Source organism: Sclerotinia sclerotiorum, genomic scaffold (assembly GCF_000146945.2).
Source record: "Sclerotinia sclerotiorum 1980 UF-70 scaffold_7 genomic scaffold, whole genome shotgun sequence".
NCBI lineage: Eukaryota > Fungi > Ascomycota > Leotiomycetes > Helotiales > Sclerotiniaceae > Sclerotinia > Sclerotinia sclerotiorum.
This window is the reverse complement of record NW_001820829.1, coordinates 915,049-937,699: the sequence shown is the minus strand read 5'-3', so window position 1 is coordinate 937,699 and position 22,651 is coordinate 915,049. Positions and strand designations below refer to the sequence as shown.

Below are 22,651 nucleotides of genomic sequence, written 5' to 3'. Positions count from 1 at the left end.
GTTTATTTCTGGTAATGGAATAACAGTAGATGAGATATGGGAAGATAGATTTTTGGGAAATTGGAGTATAGAAGGTAGGAGATAAAGAGTAGAAAGTAGGGATTGATAAATGGAAGATGTGGGCTAGAAATGAAGAAAAGGGTTTGAGAGAGAATGAGTATGTGATGTTTTGAGGGCAGCGAGAGGGGGTTTTTTGAGGAGTATTTGGTTTTGTTTTTGTTGATGGTAGAGTGTAGATGGTAGTACATAGATGGTATATTGGATGGTGGATAGATGTGTGTTATTAGATATATAACTAGGTAGTTTTACTTGATTATATAGTATTGCAATTTGGAATCAGTGTGGGATTGGGAATAATTAGGAATAGGAATCGAAGTGGAAATGGGAATGAGAATAAGATGTGGATATTTGATGAGGAAATAGAAGAAAAGGGAGAAGCTGAGGTTTAATAATGTGAATTTGGATCTGTGATTCTGGTTGTGATAGATGATATTTAAGAGAACTGAATATATAAGATTGGATAAATATATGAGTAACTAGATATAGAGAAGGCGAAAGACAATATATACGGGTAGGGGAATAAGTGAGTTTGATATATTAAATGTTATAAAATTAAAAAGATACATAAAGAGCGACTATCACTTTCATTGAATATTATATTTGTACTTATCTCAAGACACTTTCAAATTCTTTCTAGTTTTATTTCACTTCTTTCTATATCGATCTAGATTCCTTTTTATGAAAAGTCACTCACTATTTTAGATTTAGATGGACCATATTAAAAGGTTGAGGGATGTGATTGTCGGTGTTTGTTGGTACGAGAAGGATACGGAAGACGTAGCACCCACGGATTACGTAGGTCCTGTATGTCTAATTGTATTCTGTCTAAAGAGCTAGCTACATATTGAAAGTAGTAAGTCTTATATAGACTTACTAAAAGAGCTAGTCTCTTTCGCGTTCGCTTAGTTCTTTATTACAGTAGTAATTGAATTGAAGTCATTCACTTCGTTCACACAGTGTTATTGTTGTTGTTAAATAATCTTATCATTAAATCCATCTACACGTCTGTCCATCTACTTATTTCAAACAGTACGAAATATCCCAAGATCGTAAGAATTTTACACAAATTTTCTTTTCATAATACTATAAAGTGTCTTCCACCAATACTAAGTTAAATCGCTTCTTAAGTAGAAAAGGAAGCAGGCGTCGCGAGTGCGAGTGGATGGATGCATGATGCGATGAGAGGAAGAAAGATCTTTTAGCGGTATTTTATAGTTCTCGGGAGATCTTTCTTATTTTCTTGTGGACTGTGGATTATAGTACCTGAGAATTATATTTATCGGCTGCTAGACTTATATACATGTAACGGGTGGGCTGAAATGGCTGTTGGATTATGCGATAGATGAGATGGGTTTTGTGCACTTTGTGGAGGTTCTTGGGTCGGTTTTGTTGTGTATTGTATATTCTCTCTTATGTTGTATTTTATATCGGATATCTAGAACGAAATATTTGTATTGCTGTATTTATATGCTTATGCACGGATTTATGATGAAGGTGGTGATAGGAATTGCGTAGGTGACTTTCTTTTGCGAGGGAGTTACTTGTAGCTGATTTTATGCGGGATAGGATGATGAGAGGAGAAGGCAGTGACGGGTCGTCTTCCACATGACTTCACCTCCATGACGAGTGGATAGATAGGTATAGTGATACAAGCTATCAACAAGATACCATTACAGCTTTAAATAAAACATGAAACTCAGCACCCAAATCTCCGATATCAGAAATCCACTTTTCAATTCTAGACGAAATACCGTGTTAAATTTCACACGTGCAGCAGCAAATCGGTTCGGTTTGGTATATATACTGGACTTATTCAAGTTCATCACACCCGATCTCTTTGTATAGAATCGATTGAGATAGTATTTCTCTGTAAGAACTATTTCTATGTTCTCAGAGAGTGTGTGGCTTTGTAATATTATAATAATCTTGCAATTTTCGGGAAAGATTGCCTAAAGGAGTATTTAACTCAGATTTATTATATGATGAAAGCAAAAGGTTAGTAGAGTTTAAATAGCTTCCCTTCTATGTATACTGAGTGATCTGGTGGATGTTATTTGGTGCGGGATATATGGAGGAAAATTTAAGACTCATGAAGCGTTATATATAGGTTTTCAAATCGATATTGTGTGTTTAATACTGTGGGTTTTGGGAAATATCCATCATTTAAGTAGGAAGATATATTTCTAATAAGTTGTAGATAGTTTAGTCTGTGTATGGCTGCAAATTTGGGATTATTGTTGCTTTTTGCTTGAATCCAGCTGGTTTTCACTTGTGATTAGAAAATAATGAAAAACGGCGGATGGAATTTTACCCTTTATACCCTTAGAAGTGAGAATCAGGAACATTGAAGTAATAGATATATATGTATATATGTATGCGTTGTTCGAACACTTATAATGCTCCTAAACTACACAATGAAATAGGAGATGATGAGTGAGGATCCACAGGCTGTAGCAGATCGAAGGAAAGAGAGTGTCTCTTGAGCAGTAGATCGAGTTGAGGAATTTTTCCATGATGTACTATACAATATCTACCTATAATATATAAATAGATTCAAAAATGCATTGAGTTCGAAGCGGGCAGGTTCTCGTCCTTCAAGGCGTTTTTTCTCAGACTTTAACCTCAATACGTGTAGTCACTTGTCTATGAGATGATGCAGACAAGTTCACATGGAATTGCAAACGCAGCAGATGATAAATGGATATTCTCATGCAATTACGGGGTTCCGACATCTGAGCTGCCTGTTTTGTAGTGCGGAAAAGATCGATGCCGAAAAGTGTATACCTTTGCGAATCGGGAGGCGCTAGTCATTTCTACCATGAAGACAATGTTTTAACCTTAAATTTCTGCTGGAAAAAAAGATAGATAGGAAACAATCCATCTCAACGCAAAATTTCCCGAGTCATTGAGTATTCGTATTTAAATTATGTCTGTCTCTAGCCTGTTGCTTGTACAGTTCAAAATTTTTGCTCGGGGAAGGCCTCGTAGGTGGAGAATATGGTGTCTCGATGGTTTGGATGCCATTGTCATTTAATTGAAGAGTATCAGAACACAGTTCGTTGTAGGATTATCTCTGGGATTATCCGTTATCTAGAACCAATGCTGGATACTTATCCAGGAGATGCTCTCAATATGTTGGTTTATAGTTATGTTCTCGGTAGTAAGTCTCGGATCCGAGCCTGGCTTTCACTGACCTCTATAAGCAAAATACCATTCGTTTGATCCTAGGTTTCTTTCATAGCGAGCCAATTAGCTAATATATCGTTTGTCCATTCTTCATTTAGTAATACTATGCCGCAAAGTAGAATTAGGAGACCATGTGTGAGAGATTATACACAGACTTTTATCTTAAACTGATGTCACAAATGATGGTATAGTTCTTTTTAAGGGCGCAATAAACCATTGTGATATTCCCTAATTGCTCAGACGCATTGAGAAGCTAGAGGAAATATTCATGAAAACATATGGGATTTCAAATATGAGAATTTATTTAGGCTCGGGTGTGCGGGGTATTTGGATGTCAGGTTCTTGAAGGATATTATGTGCCGCACTAGCTTGCTGACTTTGCCGAGTAAGAACTTTCGGAGGGGGGCGGCAGTTAATCAGCAAGCAAAGATACAAACTTAAAATCGTCAGGTATCGTAAGTCGTTGATGTCGTCGCTCACGGGATTAGTAATATGTAAATTGCCGAGTGAAGAAACCGACGGTGAACATTTATGCTTTCAGCATATCATCCACGGCTGTTCATGCTCCCGATGCATGGTACAACGAAACCCCAATTGCCTTTGCTCATTCACCTTATTGGAGACTCAATTACTATATCCGCGGATGTGGTGGATAAATTGCAGGGATTTGTCAGCTGGCTGTAGACTGGAAGGTTGCATCTTGCCGGTATATTGGGGATTGTTGTCAACCACAACCTTTAATTCTAAATATCTATTAAGGGGACGCTATGGACCCTCAGCTACAAGTTTTCTGTTTTTAGTTGAGGAGTATAGACTTGAATGGTATTTTGATGATACCAGAACAGCATATCTGAGAAAATAGAATATTGGAAGGATAAATAAAGAATATCCGGATATAACAAGGAGATAAAAAGGAAATAAATTCGTCATATCCAATGCTAACTCATACTTCGCTTACATGGCCTTAAAGGGGCCGATGAAGAATGTCGAAGTTTGTCTGGAGTGGTGAAGGATCAATAATTTATAATCATGGCAAAAAGAAAGTAAATACCGAGTATCTCTAATCGGAATTTGGAGAGTATCATTCGCTGAGTTTCAGACAACATTAGCTACTTTGGTATGCTAGAGGAATTTTAAGGATTTTAAGTCGTTTCATAATTGGCTAAAATATTTTAGTCAACGGAATTAGAGGCAAAAACAGTCAAGTGCTGAAAAATGATAATAATGACGATGTAGACCGGCATTGTTTATCCGTACTTACTTAATATTGAATCATTTCATACTAGAACAGGAACATAGCAAATCCATGGTTATCAATCCACAATTCCGCGTGTACATTCTAGAGCTATGCTTGTATGATGCCGATTATCCACAATTTAGGAAAATGATGTATACAACGTCGATCCCCCGTCCGACTTTATTTTTCTTCCCCATTTCCCAATCCTTAAATATTTTCATGATTTTTCAACATCGATGGATCGTTTAAAGCGTGTTTTGTCAAGGCCAAATGCGAAGCCATATCGCACGAAACATATCATCGATGATCAGCCGTACATAAATGAAAATGGCCATCTGGATTTTGGGCCGGGAGATATCGAAAATCCGAAGAATTGGTCCAAGACGAGAAGATGGTATATTACCGTGGTATCGGTTTTGCTCGTGGTAAATGCAACATTTGCATCGTCCAGTCCGTCGGGATGTTTGACGGGAATTGAGAGAGAATTTCATGTTTCTGCAGAGGTCTCCGCTTTGGTCATCTCGGTTTTCCTTTTAGGATACTGCTTTGGTCCATTATTTTGGGCTCCGTTGTCCGAGTTCTTTGGTCGAAGATGGATCTTTTATATCTCTTTTACCTTGTATCTGGCTTTTAACTTTCTCTGTGCGTTCGCCAATAATTTCGCAGCTCTATTAATAGGACGATTCATAACGGGTACGATGGCCAGTTCGCCACTTTCGAATGCCCCGGGAGTTCTCGCCGATATTTGGGGTCCTGTCGAAAGAGGAAATGCCATGGCTCTGTTCTCGATGATGACTTTTGCCGGTCCAGCATTGGGTCCTGTTATTTCAGGATTCCTTGAGTTGAAAAAGGACTGGAGGTGGAATTTTTATGTCATGTTATGGCTCGCTGGTGTCACCGAACTTTTAATGTTTACTATCCCAGAGACCTTACCTTCGAAATTGCTAGTAAACAAAGCTAGGAGAATAAGGGCATTGAAGATTCCAGGTTACGAAAACGTCAAGGCTCCCGTCGAAGATAGCGATCGTACCTTATGGCAAATTTTCAAGGTGGCACTTATTAGACCATGGCAACTTCTCGTCGATCCAATTTCGTTTGCCGTTGCCGTTTACCTATCCGTCGTATATGCTTTACTGTATATGCTCTTCACCATCTACCCCATCATCTTTCAGGAGAAGCGTGGTTGGAATTCCGGAGTAGGGGAGTTACCATTGATTGGTACGATCATTGGAGCTATAATAGGTGGAATCGCCATCTTCATCGTGTCCCATCGTGATAGGAAGAAGGTGGAGGCTGGTCATGTTGGCGTGGCTGAGGATCGTCTACCGGTCGCCATGGCTGGTGGAATTATTTTTCCAATTACCATGTTTTGGTTTGCGTGGTCTGGAAATTATAATAGTGTTCATTGGATAGTTCCCACTCTTGCTGGGATATTCCTCTCCACGTCTATTCTTCTCATTTTCGTCGCCTACCTCAATTATTTGACCGATACATACTTAATGTATGCCGCCAGTGCAGTCGCTGCAAACACTGTTTGTAGATCAGCAGCCGGTGCTGCAGCACCATTATTCACGACATACATGTTCGATGCTCTTGGCGTCGGTGGAGGTGGCTCATTAATCGGTGGACTTGCCATATGTCTCGCGCCGATCCCCTTTCTATTTTATAAATACGGTGGAGCCATCAGAGAACGATCCAAATTCGCTCCAACCCCCACGAAGAAACCTTCGAACGAACAGGATGTGGGCAACGAAAAGGCGCTTGAAGCAGACCAATCCTCACCAGACCGAACCACAGAAAATAGGATCAGTACTGGCTCTCACTCATCGTCAGCATCAAGTATAGCAAGTATGCCTGATGCTCCCCGCGAAGATACTTATCATCAAGAGGGGTATATTGAGGAGGGTATGGGATATGGACGAGTGGCGTTGCCTAGCGATACGAGAGAACAAGATGCTGGGCAGCTTGCAAGCGAAAAGTGAGAGGTGAGATTGTACGTTTAAAAATGATACATAGATGATGATTAGACGCATTTTTTAAATTTAATAGAAAGCGCGGAGCAAAGTGGGGATACACAGGTCATTTCGATGGCGTTTGAGCATGATACCGAATGTAAAAATGATAATGAATATACACCTCTTTTCTTATTCCCAGTGCAGTTGCTGTCAAGTCGTCTAGCGGGAGAATTGATCAATGCTGAGAGCATGGTGTCTTTGGATCCATCGCGTATGAGCTTTGAATCCTAGACAAAGCCATATATGCAAATATTACAAGGGAGTTAAATATCTTCGTTAATTTTTAAGATAACGTGGTTTAACACCGAGTGCACCATATCACCGAGTGCACCACTTTTACCTCAATTTGCACTTTCCAACTTCAACACGCGATTTATCAATCATTTATTATGCAATCAAATAGAAAAGAAGCTCAAATACTCTTAGCTATTGAAGCTATTCAAAAAGATAAAAAACTAAGCATTCGAAAGGCTGCCAAGCTATATAATATAACGCATACAATACTTCTCCGCAGAATGAATGGTTTAGCCCCTCGTACAGAAATTCGAGCAAATAGTCATAAAATGACCGATTTAGAAGAGGAGGTGCTTATTCAGTATATAATTGATATGGATGAGAGAGGGTTTGCACCTAAATTAAGTAGTGTAGAAGATATGGCGAATTATATTCTTGAATCGCGGAGGGCGAAGAAGGTTGGAAAGCTCTGGGCTTATCGATTCGTAAAGTGTTATACGAAATTAAAGACGCGTTTTAGTCGTGTTTATGACTTTCAAAGAGCTCTTTGCGAAGATCCCAAGCTTATTGAAGAGTGGTTTCGATTAATATCGAATATGCGGGTGAAATATGGTATTGTCGATTCCGATTTCTACAACTTCGATGAAACCGGCTTCATGATGGGTATAATATGCCCTGGAATGGTTGCAACTAATGCTGAACGAAATGGCAGAAGCAAGGCAATACAACCAGGCAATCGAGAGTGGGCTACGGCAATTATATGTGGCAATGGAGAGGGTGAAACTATACCTCCATTTTTGGTAGTTCAAGGACAAGTTCATCTTTCCAATTGGTATACTGAAACCGATTTTCCTGCGGATTGGGCTATTAAACCTACTTCCAATAGATGGACGAATAATGAGACAGGCCTAGAATGGTTAAAGCATTTCGATAAACATACTATTCGTCAAAAGAAGAGCAAATATCGAATGCTAGTATTGGATAGGCATGAAAGCCACGAATCAATACCTTTTCAATCATATTGCAAATCAAATGATATTATATGCCTCAAATTACCACTACATTCAAGTCATTTAACTCAACCACTTGATGTTGGATGTTTTGGTGTACTTAAACGTTCATATAGTTCTCAAATTGAGGAGTTTATCAAGGCATATATCAATCATATCACTAAAGTTGAATTCTTTATAGCTTTCAAAACTGCATATCAACAATCAATCAACTCTCAAAATATGAAAGCTGGCTTTCGAGGAACAGGTCTAATACCATTTGACCCTCAAGCTATACTCTCAAAATTAGATATTCGAATTCATACGCCTACTCCCCCCCCTTTCGATTTAAACCTTTGGATCTCTCAAACCCCTCACAATCCAACTGAAGCTCTTTCTCAATCAACTTTAGTGAAATCTCGAATGGCTCGTCATCAATCAAGCTCCCCTACACCTATATTCGAAACTGTACTAGCTTTAGCTAAAGGTACAGAGAGATTAGCACATGAGAATACACTTTTAAATGCAGAAAACCATACACTTCGAAAGGCAAATGAGGCATTAAGCAAACGTCGACGCATGAAAAAGACTCAATTACGTCAAGGAGGAGTACTTACTGGACAAGAAGCTGCAGATATATTATCTCAACAAGAGGTTGATATTCAGATTCAATGCGACGAGCGTCAAAATGGGGGAAATTCTAATAGGGAATCATCTACTAGTCGATGCTGTAGTAAGTGTGGAAAGACTGGTCATAATTTAAGAACTTGTCAAAATAGTATAATAGATCCTAGATTATTAGATTCTTAATAGTTTTAATTGATTGATTTAATGATTGTTGAATGATATGAGTTAGAAAGTGCAAATTGAGGTAAAAGTGGTGCACTCGGTGATATGGTGCACTCGGTGTTAAACCACGTTATTATAAAAATTTGAATATAGATTCAGATCTCGAGATTTTTGTACAATAATTGAGAACTTTTATATTGAGTAATTTTCCCCAAAATTCTATCTATATGAAAATTGCAGCAATAATACTATCCAACTCTTATAATATCAGGAGTATCATGTTATAAATAGTTACAAACCGAATAATAAAAGCGAACATTAGTATGTTTTTAGAAGCAAGATTATGCAGTACTGCCTGATGAAGTAATTAGCCTAACTGCTTTGTAACTTTTAGGATTTACAGAATACAGAAGAATCGAAAGACAGGCAATTACAACAACTATGTTAAATCGAGCTAGCCTACTCCAGTAACTCAAAATGATCTTCTCAAGCGCGTTTCTAGCATTACAGCTTGTCCGTCACCAACCTTATAAATCTCTACAAGCTTCAAGCCGACTTCCCCGAATATGCCATTCTATTCTCGAAGGGATCGCACCTTGCCACAAATTGTGAGTAGTGCTAAATCAATCCAGTACGTCTTCCATGGACCACCTGCAATTACCTGATCAGGCAGGAGCATATCACCAACTACGAGCCGCGAGTCTGACCCATAGCCGACACGATTTTCTTGAGCATAGGCAAAAGTAGTTTGTCGGAAAAATCGTGAAGAACACGACGCATGAAGTAGACATGAGGACCAATGAACATATTCTTAGCCCCATCCCTTCATGTACAAATTTGGTAGGATTTACTTACTTTTCAAAAGCTGTGGCGTCAACATATCATATGCCATTGCCTCAATCCTAGGATATTCTCTGGTTTTAACGATTCGATCACAACTGGAAGGCGCTGCAAGATGAGCTTGCCGCTAATTGAGCAACGGTGCTGTATCTGTAGGAGGTACTGACCCCTGCCGCCAGCAATGTCGACAACAAATGGACGCTCTGGATTCTTCTTGACTTCGGTCTAAGTCTTGGAATGGAGACAATTCTAGAATAGGGAGGTTCTTGTCTGAATACTTCAGCGCAAAGTCTACTAACCGTCTTTGTTGAGGATCCATGTCGAGTATCTCATAATACTTCTTCCCTTCATGGCCCATAGCAAAGGAGAAGGGGCTTTCGCTCGCGTTACTTAGGCTGTCTGCGGATTTATACGTTTTCACGTAATTGGAGGGAGCCCCCACTACCCGGATGTTGTCGAACCATTTTCAGGTGAATCCGCCGAGCAAAGTTGGAGAAGATCGACGAGAGAGCTCATTATGCATATAAACATCTAGCTCTGCCTTTTTAGCAATCTCGTTGGTGACAAAACCTCACATTGTTCTGGTAATCTGAGACATATCCAACTCACAAGCTCTAACGAGATCAACGGCAGCAATGTCCCACTCGTAGGCAATTTCTCAAGTGCACTGATGCAAATGAGGACAAACAAAGCTGTTCAAATGCTTGCGTATCTTCAATAAACCTGGTCATCTTGTCGTATGGACCTTCAAGGACAGCTTGGGAAGTTTTGGTGCAAGGAGAGACGGCTAGCTAGCATACCGCCATAGGTATTCAAAGTCCTCAGTAGAGAGTTGAGCTCCGTTGAACCACCGTTAATGGTTGCCTTGTTGATTATGGTGATTCTAGCGATGGTGGCGGCTCTCTAAAAGAGAGGTGTAGATCTTATGGTCCAGTGAAAAGTTGTTTCTACGTAGCCTCTAACGAGTTTTTTATCATGCGCTATATTGTCTTGAAGAATTCAACTCTCAATTTTGTGTTCAGGTACATGATCACCGAGTTGGCCACCGAAACTCAAAAACTTTAGAAAATGCTCCGGGCCCTGAACAACACCCATTTCTTATCTTTTAGCCTCATTGTCGCTGCTATCTGTACAAGTGTCACACAACAGCATTGATCTGCAGGCAATTTAGGTTGTTCGTATTGCTATGGGCTTTTACCAAGTTTGGAGGCAGCAGGCCGTTAAAGATTCAGGCTCTACAACATATAACCTTCCACATATGCAGATCTCTTTTAGAAATGGAAGGGTTGTAGTACAAATCTGCATATCCCAGGGTATGCCGACGCCACAGTTTTGCAGAACAAATATTTATGACCGCATTGATTACCTCGCGTGTATTATTGGGTTTCTTGAGACCAGAAAGAGCATCAGATTGAATTGATTGATTCTCTAGCTAAGCAGTTAAGCTGCGAGTGTATATTCAAAAAATGAAGGAATAGGGTTAGGTATTCGGCCTCCGGAATTAAAAGTGCTTTGAAATCAAAATATTGAAAGCAAACAAACAGTATACCAAAAAGGAAAGAATGAATTAAAAGTTGAGTTTTGTTTGCTCCTTATATGCATCATGCAATATATATGCATATGCTGCCAAGATCCCAGGAGGTCAACATGTATCTATGGAAGACTTTGGCCGTTGACGAAATATTTAATCATGTAAAAATTGTGAAATTCTCTTGTTCTAAATTGCTTGAGGACCAGTTCATTCACCGGCGGGGAATGCCAAGGCAAATCCATCCCCGGGTGGTGTTTAGTGATCAATATGTATGCACATAGATTAAAAAGGAGAAGCAAGATCCAAATACCTGTTTTAATGAACTTGGAATATTTTAAGATATGTAATCGCTACATGCTGGATTAATTCCACCTCGCCCTACATCATGAGGCTTGCAAGCCGTCCAAAATCAATGTCTTCTGGCGAGTTCAAATCATACAAGCCAAAGATCAACGGCAATCCAATGGAGAGTTAAGGAACTCAAATTGTTACTTTAACACCTCAATCGCGACTTGAAATTCCCAAATTTGACATCTGACCAGACCTTTACTTCCCTTTGTCTATAGGCCAACGGAATTTAGATTCCGCAATATTGTTCAAGGAACCCTTTGAGCCACGCTCCTTGTCCTGCCAGAATGTCGTTCCCGCTTCTGATATGAGGTACTGCCAATGCCTTTGCAACCTTTCAAGCGTTCCAATGGGCCTGTTTGATTATTGGCCTGGTAAGTTGCTTAGCTCGTTTGCAAATATTTCTGGACAGTAGCTGATAAGACAGGCTATTTGTTACTTGATTACTACAATCTTTTATAATCTTTTCTTGCACCCTTTGTCAAATTTCCCAGGCCCTATCCACTGCAGGGCATCCATTTTTCCGTGGGCGTATCAATTTCTTCGCGGAAAGCATCCATTCTCTGACCTTCGTCTCCACGAAAAATACGGAACAGTGGTCCGCATATCTCCTTCAGAAATCTCTTTTACGGATACAGAGGCATGGAAAAATATCTACGGAGCCTCTGTTGGGAAAGAAAATCCAAAGTACTGGAAATTCTACGCTGGCCTGGCTTTCAATGGTGTACTATCGGATCAAGTCTCCGCCGCAGGAAAAAGTCTCATAAAATCCTAAAAGACATTTTTGCCGATGGATTCTCGGATAGAAGCCTAAAAGGACAAGAGGGAATGATTATGAGATATATAAACTTACTCATTAAGAAACTCCGGGAAGAGAGTGAAGGTGCATCGGATACCTATAGCGAAGATGGAAAGTCCGAACGCAGGCCAGAGTGGGCGGTGGTAGATGTGACAGAATGGTTCTCCTGGTTTACCTGTGATGTGATTGGAGACTTAATTCTTGGGAGGTCATTCAATTGTTTGCAAAATTTAAAGATGACCCCGTATGTCAGATTTCTTTTCAAGGCGGGGGAGGTGGGAGGTCGATTTATTGTGCTGTGGTACTTGGGTCTCAGAAGAGTAGTATTAGCTCTACTCTACATGGTTGGAGAATCTTTTCTACAAGTTCCGGAGGAAACAAGGACGATGCTGAGGAGCAGAATGGACACTCCTGGGGGAAGAAATGACGTGGTTGAGCCTATGATCAGAGCCTACCAGCATGGTGTACGTCATCCTTTGCCACTGAATTCAGAAACGGGAATTCGCATATGCGCAGACTGACTCTTCATAGGATCTCACGTTCGACCATGTGTTTGGTGCTACAAATAGCTTGATAACTGCCGAGCCAGAAACTTCGGCTTGGGCTCTGACAGCGTTTGTATACTGCATTGCTAACAACCCGGCGTGTCTTGCCAAGCTGGTCAACGAGCTTCAATCAAAGTTTGACTCAGAAGATGAAGTCTGTTTGGTTAAAACCGAGAAATTGGCTTACTTAAATGCATGCATCAAGGAATCAATGAGACTATACCCCTCGGTTGCAGAAGGTTTGCCACGGGTGGTAATAAAAGGAGGCCGGGTGATAGCCGGCAGATATATCCCAGAAGGAGTAAGTCCTCCAAGTATGTTCGGTATCACAAGCTTGACCTTGAAAGCTAACTTCGTTGGCCAGTCTATCGTCTCGATCAGTGTCTATGCTGCGTCGCATCTATGTGAGAATTTCCGGAAGCCTTTCGAATTCCATCCCGAGAGATTCCTCGGTCATAAGGAATTTGCAGATGACAAACTAGAGGCATTTCAGCCTTTCTCAGTTGGACCTAGGAGCTGTGTTAGTAGAAAGTAAGTCGCAGAGAATGCTGTATCCCTGTCTTCCCATGCTAAACCATTTGTGTTGTAATTGCAGTACGTAATTTCAAGGCCATAATTGAGCTAACTTGTTTTCCTTTTAGTCTCTTTTATGCAAGTATACATTTGATTATTCCCAAGCTTTTGTGGAATTTTGATATTGAGTTGCATGACAAGTCAAATAGTTGGGCCACGCATCAGAAGGTGTACCTCCTCAGCCAGAATAGGCCTCTTGTCATGAGGCTAAAGCCGGTTGTCAGGCTTCCTAATAATAATGAATCGAGAAATCATTCTTCCTTTCAGTGGTTTACGTTTAACGAGGATGAAAGACACTCAAGGCATCTTTGAGAGTTTCTTTCCGTCCAATAGTTTCTTTATTTATTCGATTTGGTAATGCTCTTTGCGCTTTTTATGTTCATCGAGCTTTAACGCGCATCAAGGCGCATGAAGCTATCTACATTGGAAAGGCGCTGGTGTGTGAAAAATCACAGATTTGGGAAAATCTGCGAGGATTGTGATGTCAGTTCCGTGAGATCAAACTACATACGATATCTGGATTGCGGCTTATAGGAGGAAGTGGTCCGTACAGATATGAGATGTGCCAAGGCACTTACTGCATGATGAGATATCGATGTTAAGTAAATGCATGGCATTTCAAAAAGAACCCGCATCTCCTGCACTATACCTCGGTATCTCGTGGCTCAAGTGTGCCAACAATCCGAGGTTCATGCAACACATGTAGCTGATTTATTTGGCCGTAAATTCTTGAATGCTTGTGTCCCTGACCGAACACAACTTGGAACAAGACTGTTTCGTGCAGATATATATTATTAGCTGAACTAGTAGTGCACCTGGCTGAGAAACTAGAACCCTTCCTCGACCTTGAAATCCGATAGGGAATCCAAATCCACCGAAGGGATCTCCATACGCCTCTCCAACTTGATGACCCGCGCCATCTACGTCTCCAATACATATCATTACACATTAGCGATTTAGATTTCGGGAACACTGCAGCAGAAATGCAAGTAACAATGCGGGCGGGGTACGTATTCCGTCGCTCCTGATTGGAATCATATTTTCCGCACCACCCCGGCACCCACCCCGGAGGCGCAGCACGGCTCATCTATCTTGCATGCTGTTGCAGATATTATATGCATCCAAAAGCTTGGCTGATCGGAAAGTGGAGAAATCAGCATATGAAGTGCCATACTACTGAGTAGGTATTCTTGCGTGGTGTAAGTCTTCCATGGCATGAGGAGGTTTTGTGATCGAGTGGTGGATGTTATATGGAAATTGAAACAATTGCATGAAATTCACATTAACGCGTATTAACTGCGTCCCACAAAAGTCAGCAAAAAGGGAAGTAAGCGAGATATTGTGTTCGGATATCTAGAGAACCACTAGTTTACGTACCCAGGTCATGTACGTATATAAGATTGGCTAAGATAGACGACTCCAGAGCCTTATGAGGCACTTTATGTAAAATCTTACTATCGTAGTATCATTATTACGCCTGCTCTCTAATATGCAATTTTAGATGGGTAAAAAGGAAAAACCAAGTCTGCAAAACAGAATAGGCACTCTAAAATACATGGAAATATGAAGGTTGATGCACATACATCCCAACCCAGAGCCATAGGAACATAGCTCCAAGTAAGATTACAAAACTATTTATATGCTATTAATAGATCTGCAACAGACAAAACTTCTATTCATGAACCACTACTCCATCCACTGCAGTAATAATCTCCGACTTTCCACCCAATAATACCTTACCCAGATATTTCCTCATCATGGCGTTCCCCAAAGCTACAGCCACCAGCACAAGGAACCCCTAACGGGCAAAACACTCCGGGGTAGTTCTTCCAATCACAGGTTTGATTGAGCTTGCTATCCCGTGCCAGATCATTCAATATATAATAGGAATGCTGTGAATAATAAATGCGATGCATATTCACAAAGCTCAAAGATATGCGGAGGGAGTTTTCCTGTGTATCATTTCTATTCTTGATCATTGTCCCCTCTTCTTGCCGTCTTACTCCTAAAGTACATTACGTTTCTTACTTAATTTACACTTGCCTGAACACTAGTACGTATTGGGAAAAAAAAAATCAATTCAGCTTCAATGGAAGAGATCCAATCCTCTTTTGAAGGAAGCAACTTGCCGGAAATATACTCTCAATATCAAAATTAACTACCACATTGGACGAGACGTCCGTGTTTGACTATCCACAATAGTATTCATATAAATTCAGTCGGAGTCTATTGGATAATTTGACACTACAAATTATTTTAGGAGATCTTTTTTCTCTCCTATTTTTATTCTGGAAGAGATAAAAGAGGAATCAGCAATCATGGGTGAAAGACCCGGAGTCAATGGTTATGAAACTGGCAAGGAGAAGCTAACGGAGGATTTATCTCAACTCCTAGATAACCTTGATAGAGATGTAAAGAGTCAGATATTCGGGAGCTGCTCAACAGCATGTGAGGCGATGTATAAGGAGACTCTTAGGTGTGGACTTGAGTCGCTAATTGGCACCATCTTCACTGGGGACAGCAAAACTTGGGATGATGCGATGGAATACGGCCGGCAGGTTATTCTCGCGCCTCAGGATACTAAGCGAAGGGCATCATCTCCGTGGATTCGTTCTTGCTCGGAATTACACAGCGAGCTTATAAAGCGCTTTGGCCCGCAGATCATCAATGCTGCTCGGCTAGGAACTGCTTCTATTATCGCAAACCATTACAATGGTGATAGAGAAGCAATTTCTCACGTTAACAAGAAGGAGAGCTATATGCGCCACCGTCATAAAGATAAGCTTGGAGCGGTCTTTTATCCTCAGTCTAGTCCGCTTGCCACAGGTTGCTACCTGAGTGGAACACTCCCCTGTTCTTTAGCTCTCTCATCATTCCTTCCTGTGGATAAAGCCGTCCAGGCAGCACACCTCTCCCACTTATCTGTATGCGACGACTATGGCAGTTTCACGCACGCAGACTATGACGTTCGACTGCGCATGATTGCCCTTTCGGCCGGTGTGGCATACCAATACGGCGGGAGAGTCATCAACATTTTCGTGGACGGAACAGCGCTCCAAGCGCTCGGAATCGGGATTGAGACAGCTCTATCCGTTGAGACTGCTCTGGCCTGGAGAGCAGTTAGTGGATGCACGACGGTGTATAGTCAGTACAACTTCGAGGGGTGCGATCTTGAAGATGGACTGATTGGACCGATGTCCATTATGGCTACACATGATCTGCTTGATTGGCGAAGCGACATGGCCGCTGGCAATCATGAGAACGGAGTCTCAGCAGTATATGGGCTTGGAATTGAGGCCGCATTTCACACCTATTTGGAAGCTCTCCTCAAGATGGTACTCACTGCTCCTCGCTTTGGCATGTACGGTATCGGATCCATGGTATATATGCATTATACAGTTGCCCGATACGCGGCATGGGAATACCACGGCAAGCATGGAGCGGCTTGTAATAGATGTGTAGACCTTCTCCGGTCAGCCACGGAAGGAGCTGGTCTCAAGTGGGCACCAAAGCTACCCCCTAGAAACTACGAAGATGGTGAAGAGGTGCGAGAATGGGGTAGACTTTGGTCTGACCAATACATCGACAGAGGACTGATGCAGGAAGCTGTAAGCTGGTTTCAGTATCTGATCTCATCCGGTAAGATATGGCTATTCGATGTCTTAGCCGACGCTGTAAATCCAGTTGACGATGGCACTAATTGGGTGTAACTGTGCTTTCGTATCAGTGGTGATGTTCATTTTGACTCGAATTGGAAGTATATATCTACAAAGGAAACAATTGTAATCAAGTAGCGCCATGGATTTGATTTTTCGATCAATTTAATCAAATGTTTTTTCTTAGAAAATAATATAAAAATGGGGGAAAGTTTACCCATGGTTATTTAGCTTTCAGGTAATCAAGCTGACAACAGACCAAATTGGAGATATCAGATACAATTCTAATAGTTGCAAAGGTTCCATCCATTCTGAGCACTTTGAAGTGAGGTGACAGGTCACGAGGAATCACATGCTCAGGTGATCTTTCCTGAGCTTTTTCAGTCCACTTACTCGTAAAAGTATATTATCGTAATATTTTATAGGATCTTTGAGAATCTTTAGTTCCTAATATCTCCTTGCTCAATTATTATTGAGCTTGTGCTCGCAACACGTGATGCAGAAGTTGAGGAATGCCAAGCCGGTCCCATCATGCCGATTTGCGGCTGCGAATTCCATTGTAGGGAGGCTCATCGCTCAGGGAACAATGTTCATCCATTCCACCAAGAGAAACAAAGGTTAAGTCGGGCACGGAATGAGCTCGGAATTCATAGCCCTAGTTTATTCCGTATATGCAGATTCTAGAGGCCCGACTGAGTAAGCACTAAACTACTCTGTAGCGATAGTACCGAGTCAGATCGAAGCGATGGCGTAGTGAGGACGCCGGGAAGATTGGAACAGGATGAGGTAGGTACTGCACAATGATGCATGATGTTGCCAACATTATGGAATTTCGGTATTGTTGTTGTAATCTTATTGGGAATCGGATGAATCGATGCCGATTACTGTGTTCGGGCACTGCACCTCATTCGGGTTGAAAATCATTGATGTTGTAAGCAGATTCAGTATTTCGAGGACTGCGCCTTATGGAAACGAGAAATGAGGATTACAGATCGCTGGATCGTCGGTGAGGCTGATAGAGGTAGAAAGGAAGCTGGTATTTATGGTTCAAATAGGCAGATGAATTCTTTTTGAATAATAACGGGTATACGTTGACATTATGTGGGCACCACTAGGATCTTGGTAGAATCCAAGAATGTGTTTGCAGGTCTTGGTAGGGCTGAGCCTCAGATCTTCAAAAACGGATGAAACGGAGCGCTGGTGGAAACGAATTCGAACGAAAGCGAGGAAAATTATGAAGATCTGTAAGACAGGATGGATTGTAACTTACGTAAAGACGGATAACATGGCGTAGTTGGATTGAACTTCACGAGGAGACTTGATGCCAAATAGAGTAAACTTCTAGAAGGCTTGACGAACGATAAGTTAATTGGACATGTGGTTGAATCTGCATTAGAGAGTGGGAATGTTTTAAAGATCGAAATGGGGGTAATCGTAAGCTGGCCTGTTTTGTTGTGTTGTTTGTTTGAGTAGTCTGTCTTTGGATTGAAGCTGGTCGTGTATGTCTTACATAGTAGACAGAATAAAAAGGAAGGATGTGATCGATATTCGTAATCTTATATGATGTATAATATCTGTTGACCGAGTAAAAATTGTAAGATTAAGAGAGAGTGTTTTTCTCATATGATGTTATGACATGGTTAGGGGTAATTGAGCTTGTTTTCGATGGCTCCATTTGTGGTCAGTGCTCCCAAGTCAACACCACAGGTTACAATATGCATGGTTTCTCATCATCACGAGGGATGAAAGACGGGAGGCGCAGTAAGGAAGAAGTAAGTAAAATGTTGACGATCAATAAACTCAATATTGTCATCATAACATCATAGATGGGAGTGTAAAAGAGTATGAATTCTTATTCCAAATCGTATAAGAGATGAGACATCTCATCATTCATAGGTAATCAGTGATAAGACTGCAGCAACTTCAGATACTACCTTCGTCTGGATGCTACAGCGATTCATCCTTACCAAAGACACACAGAGATTTATACATTGATATCTTATTCGCAGATTAAATAAATCACTGATAATTATTCAGATTTCTTTCGTTGTTAATCAGTTCATTAATAACCTTATTAAATCTTCAGTTCTTATAAGATAACCTTACTGCACAACTGCATTTGTTCCACCAAAATCTGCTGCGTGACTGATCGTCCGTTCCACTTAACGTTCCCTTCCCCGCAAAAGGCCCAAGCAACACGACCGTCGCCCGTCGCCATCGTTCCTACCAATTAGACTACCTAGTACCCTCACCCTGCGGATGTCTGAAATTAATCACTTGCAGCAAATAATAACTACAGCAACAACTACATAATAAATCAATTCCTCCGCTCAGATTTCAATTCACAACATCAGTGATACCACTTTTTAAAAATCAGCTTACACAACCTACGACTTCTTCATTGCATTCTCCATCCTACTCTAGTCCTCAATTTACATGCCATACCTTCATCGACATTCCATCAAAAAATCAACAAACACTCAACATGTCTTCAAGTTTTGATGGGAAACGAGCTGCGAGCGATGATATTCACAAACCATTCTCACCATCGGCCGCTGCCAGTTCATCAGGTCAACAAAATGGTCATAATGCATCTCGCAGTACACCAGGTCGTACCGGTGATCGTTTAATCAATGTTCAACCACCAAGAAGAGAAGATCTTCAACCTTCTTATGCTCAAATTTTGCAGGGTGATGATGATACAAGTACTTCAGGGTGGTATGGGAGTATGAGTAAGTTTGATACCCATGCAGGGTTTTGCGCAAATTCATCGGCCGATCACTAATTATTGTTCGCACATAGTCAACACTCTCGGAGCTTGTCTCGGTACCTGTGGAGCTATTCCTGGTTGTTTTATCTGCCCGAATCCATATAAGCCAGTTTCGCAGGGTAATGTTGGTCTTGTTACCAAATTTGGTCGCTTTTATCGTGCAGTTGATCCTGGTCTTGTCAAGATCAATCCTCTCAGTGAACGTCTCATTCAGGTTGATGTTAAGATTCAGATTGTTGGTATGTTGAATCTGATTCTTCAAAAATACCATCCTGCAAGAATGTGCCATTGACTTATATTTTACAGAGGTTCCCCAACAAGTTTGCATGACCAAAGATAACGTTACCTTACATTTGACTTCCGTCATCTATTATCACATCACATCCCCTCACAAGGCTGCTTTCGGTATCTCCAATGTTCGCCAAGCACTTGTCGAACGTACACAAACCACACTTCGACATGTTGTTGGTGCTCGTGTTTTACAAGATGTCATCGAACGTCGTGAGGAAGTTGCGCAATCAATTGAGGAAATAATCGAAGATGTTGCATCTGGTTGGGGTGTACAGGTTGAGAGCATGCTCATCAAGGATATGATCTTCAGTAATGAACTTCAAGAATCTCTCTCCATGGCTGCACAATCGAAGCGTATTGGAGAGTCTAAGGTTATTGCGGCTCGTGCTGAAGTTGAGTCCGCTAAGCTTATGCGTCAAGCCGCCGATATTCTCTCCAGTGCACCAGCCATGCAAATTAGATATCTCGAGGCAATGCAAGCTATGGCTAAATCCGCCAATAGCAAGGTTATTTTCCTCCCAGGTGCTTCAACTATTGGAAATCAAATGGCAAATGCTTTGGGAGAAATTTCAGGAGATCATGCTGGTGCTTCTAACAGCAGAAATGATGCTGGTGATTTTGGAGGTCTGGATTCCGGTTTTCAAAAGGCTATCAACGCCCATGTTGTTGAGAATATTTAAGTGAGGATTCTACTGACGTACAAGTTGCTGATGTAGCTTGGTCTACTTGAATATCAGTGTCATCATGTTCAAATGTCGTTCACGGTTTCCGCTTGTCTATCGACACGACAATCCTCGGCACTGTACTTGGCATACTCTCCCTTTTCTATGCGTCCCGAGTTTAATGGCTAATGATGGAAAGGTGGAAAGGCTAGTTCTCAATAATGATAGGATGGAATATTCGGATACGGGTTTACTTTGGAAACGATGTGATACGATACGATGGTTCAAATGGTTTTAATGGTTTCGTTTGGCAATACCCCGGTCGTCGATTTGAGAAGTTGGTTTTTTTCTCGATACTCACATGGCTTAGTCTATAATTGATTATTATCCGAATTTCTCTTGACGAGTGAGTGAATGATTGGTGTTTATCTTCATGTGAGGTAATGAGACTCATGCCATTGATGTGATACAGGGATGAGCTGAGTACATGTAGTAGTATATTTGATGATAGGTATCATAGGTGATAGAATTCTCTATAAGTCTACCCCACTTTCGTGCCAGTCTAATTTGAGTCATCTTTTTATAGCAAAGATAACGATTTTCCCTATTATTTAATAACTTTATGACTAGTAGATAAATGAAATCATAATTAGAATTTTATTTAATAATAAAACCTAATAATATTTATTACTACTAGGTATTAATACATTATACAATTGTCCGATCATTGGTTCGGCTAATGTTATTAAGTGATTTAATAACTCATTAGAGAATCAATCTCATAATATTAATTACTTTGAAAATTAGTATGTTGAGAAAGTTGTAAATATAAAAAAAAATCATACCTTTTCCTCATATACTTGATATAAATTAGGTATAAATAAATATATAATTGGGGGATTGGTGCCTGGTTTGATAGAAAGTGTATAAGTTGACTTTATTGAGGTTTTAGCTATAAGAGAAGCTATTATGAGTCTAACTACCTGCCAAAAACATGCAAACAAGCTAAAGGAGTGAAACTCGGGGCTCCGAAAGCTTCTCTGTCAAGTAGTCCCTGCCCGGGAATGAATCTGATAATTAGAGCCCTGAAAGATAATGAAATTTAGATATTGTATTAAATGATCACGCGATATGGAGTTGATTGAGATGGGATGGGATAATTGGCGGATTTTAAAGAACCTCAATGAAAGTCCTTCGAAACATAGGACACAGTTTTCTAAGGTTGGGGTTTTGAAACTAGCACAATCCATTATTCCTCGTACCCATTTCCCGCACCACCCCCCCCCCCCAAACCTCCCATCCTCCCCATCATTCATGCGCCCAAGTCATCCAAGTTAGGAGAATCAATCATTAATGCTCTAAAGCATCTTCCCAACCCGGAAAAGAGGATGTAGTATAATCTGACTTGAAAATTAGCCTTAATAAAAGAAGAATTTCCAAAAGATTACTTACATCGATATCACTTAACATTCATTCCAGTACCAGTTATCGCCCTCATTCACGCAGGCGTCCTTGAACTTTTGAATGTTGTCGCCATAAGGATCGCAGTAGTACTCGGCCCAGTGGGAGCAATAGCAGTCGTCCTCCTTGAGATTATTGCAAATCTTGTGTGTAACTTCCCACATCTGAGCTACTGATTTGTCGGGGTTCTTGCATCTGTAGGCATTGTCACCACATGCATAGGCTGTGGTGGCAGAGAGGAGAAGTCCGAGATACATAAACTTCATGATGAAAATTGTTGAAGGGAGTTTTGGTTGATATTGAGGAAAGTGTTGTTTGTGTAAATAGGTAGTTGTTGATTGAGGATGTGATGTTGGATGGTGAGTTTTCGATGGCTCGGCGAGGACTATTTATACACAGAATCATTTAGTAATAATGGGATCGAGGAGGTCGTGTTGAGTATGACGTTGTTGCAACTCAACTGGTGATCTCGATTCACGTTGATGTCTCCCAAACAAATCGTCGTGTAACACAAGATGTGCATGCTGATAATTGGACATCTATCTGCAGGTGATTTCAGCCGCGTCTATCATACATACACTATTGGTAGCATATGGAGCGACAAGGATTGTTTCCACTTTGAGACCCGAGCTCATAGACACAATATGTCTAATTACGCCACATAA

At 40.9% G+C, this 22,651-nt stretch overlaps 9 protein-coding genes across 9 annotated transcripts; 6 read left to right on the top strand and 3 right to left on the bottom strand.

Moving 5' to 3' along the window:
- Positions 1-116: 116 nt before the first annotated feature.
- On the top strand, positions 117-1,262 carry SS1G_05947 (predicted protein; the record flags this gene model as incomplete). The annotated part of the gene is made up of 5 exons (XM_001592975.1): positions 117-157; positions 368-443; positions 769-855; positions 1,091-1,109; positions 1,192-1,262. 5 exons carry the CDS (start codon positions 117-119, stop codon positions 1,260-1,262), a joined length of 294 nt encoding a protein of 97 aa, XP_001593025.1.
- Positions 1,263-4,719: 3,457 nt separating this feature from the next.
- Positions 4,720-6,465, top strand: SS1G_05946 (hypothetical protein; the record flags this gene model as incomplete). Its single annotated transcript, XM_001592974.1, has 1 exon — positions 4,720-6,465. The coding sequence occupies one exon, from the start codon at positions 4,720-4,722 to the stop codon at positions 6,463-6,465; it is 1,746 nt and encodes a 581-aa protein (XP_001593024.1).
- Positions 6,466-7,061: 596 nt separating this feature from the next.
- SS1G_05945 (hypothetical protein) lies at positions 7,062-8,531 on the top strand (the record flags this gene model as incomplete). The annotated part of the gene is made up of 1 exon (XM_001592973.1): positions 7,062-8,531. One exon carries the CDS (start codon positions 7,062-7,064, stop codon positions 8,529-8,531), a length of 1,470 nt encoding a protein of 489 aa, XP_001593023.1.
- A 553-nt stretch (positions 8,532-9,084) lies between these two features.
- SS1G_05944 (hypothetical protein) lies at positions 9,085-9,708 on the bottom strand (the record flags this gene model as incomplete). The annotated part of the gene is made up of 3 exons (XM_001592972.1): positions 9,085-9,161; positions 9,366-9,448; positions 9,650-9,708. 3 exons carry the CDS (start codon positions 9,706-9,708, stop codon positions 9,085-9,087), a joined length of 219 nt encoding a protein of 72 aa, XP_001593022.1.
- Positions 9,709-12,063: 2,355 nt separating this feature from the next.
- SS1G_05943 (hypothetical protein) lies at positions 12,064-13,268 on the top strand (the record flags this gene model as incomplete). The annotated part of the gene is made up of 4 exons (XM_001592971.1): positions 12,064-12,492; positions 12,560-12,874; positions 12,938-13,093; positions 13,215-13,268. The coding sequence occupies 4 exons, from the start codon at positions 12,064-12,066 to the stop codon at positions 13,266-13,268; spliced, it is 954 nt and encodes a 317-aa protein (XP_001593021.1).
- Positions 13,269-15,464: 2,196 nt separating this feature from the next.
- SS1G_05942 (predicted protein) lies at positions 15,465-18,134 on the top strand (the record flags this gene model as incomplete). Its single annotated transcript, XM_001592970.1, has 5 exons — positions 15,465-16,785; positions 17,079-17,127; positions 17,522-17,588; positions 17,748-17,838; positions 18,097-18,134. The coding sequence occupies 5 exons, from the start codon at positions 15,465-15,467 to the stop codon at positions 18,132-18,134; spliced, it is 1,566 nt and encodes a 521-aa protein (XP_001593020.1).
- A 757-nt stretch (positions 18,135-18,891) lies between these two features.
- On the bottom strand, positions 18,892-19,020 carry SS1G_05941 (predicted protein; the record flags this gene model as incomplete). The annotated part of the gene is made up of 1 exon (XM_001592969.1): positions 18,892-19,020. The coding sequence occupies one exon, from the start codon at positions 19,018-19,020 to the stop codon at positions 18,892-18,894; it is 129 nt and encodes a 42-aa protein (XP_001593019.1).
- Positions 19,021-19,287: 267 nt separating this feature from the next.
- SS1G_05940 (hypothetical protein) lies at positions 19,288-20,543 on the top strand (the record flags this gene model as incomplete). Its single annotated transcript, XM_001592968.1, has 3 exons — positions 19,288-19,534; positions 19,605-19,811; positions 19,879-20,543. 3 exons carry the CDS (start codon positions 19,288-19,290, stop codon positions 20,541-20,543), a joined length of 1,119 nt encoding a protein of 372 aa, XP_001593018.1.
- A 1,445-nt stretch (positions 20,544-21,988) lies between these two features.
- On the bottom strand, positions 21,989-22,252 carry SS1G_05939 (predicted protein; the record flags this gene model as incomplete). The annotated part of the gene is made up of 1 exon (XM_001592967.1): positions 21,989-22,252. The coding sequence occupies one exon, from the start codon at positions 22,250-22,252 to the stop codon at positions 21,989-21,991; it is 264 nt and encodes an 87-aa protein (XP_001593017.1).
- Positions 22,253-22,651: the final 399 nt, after the last annotated feature.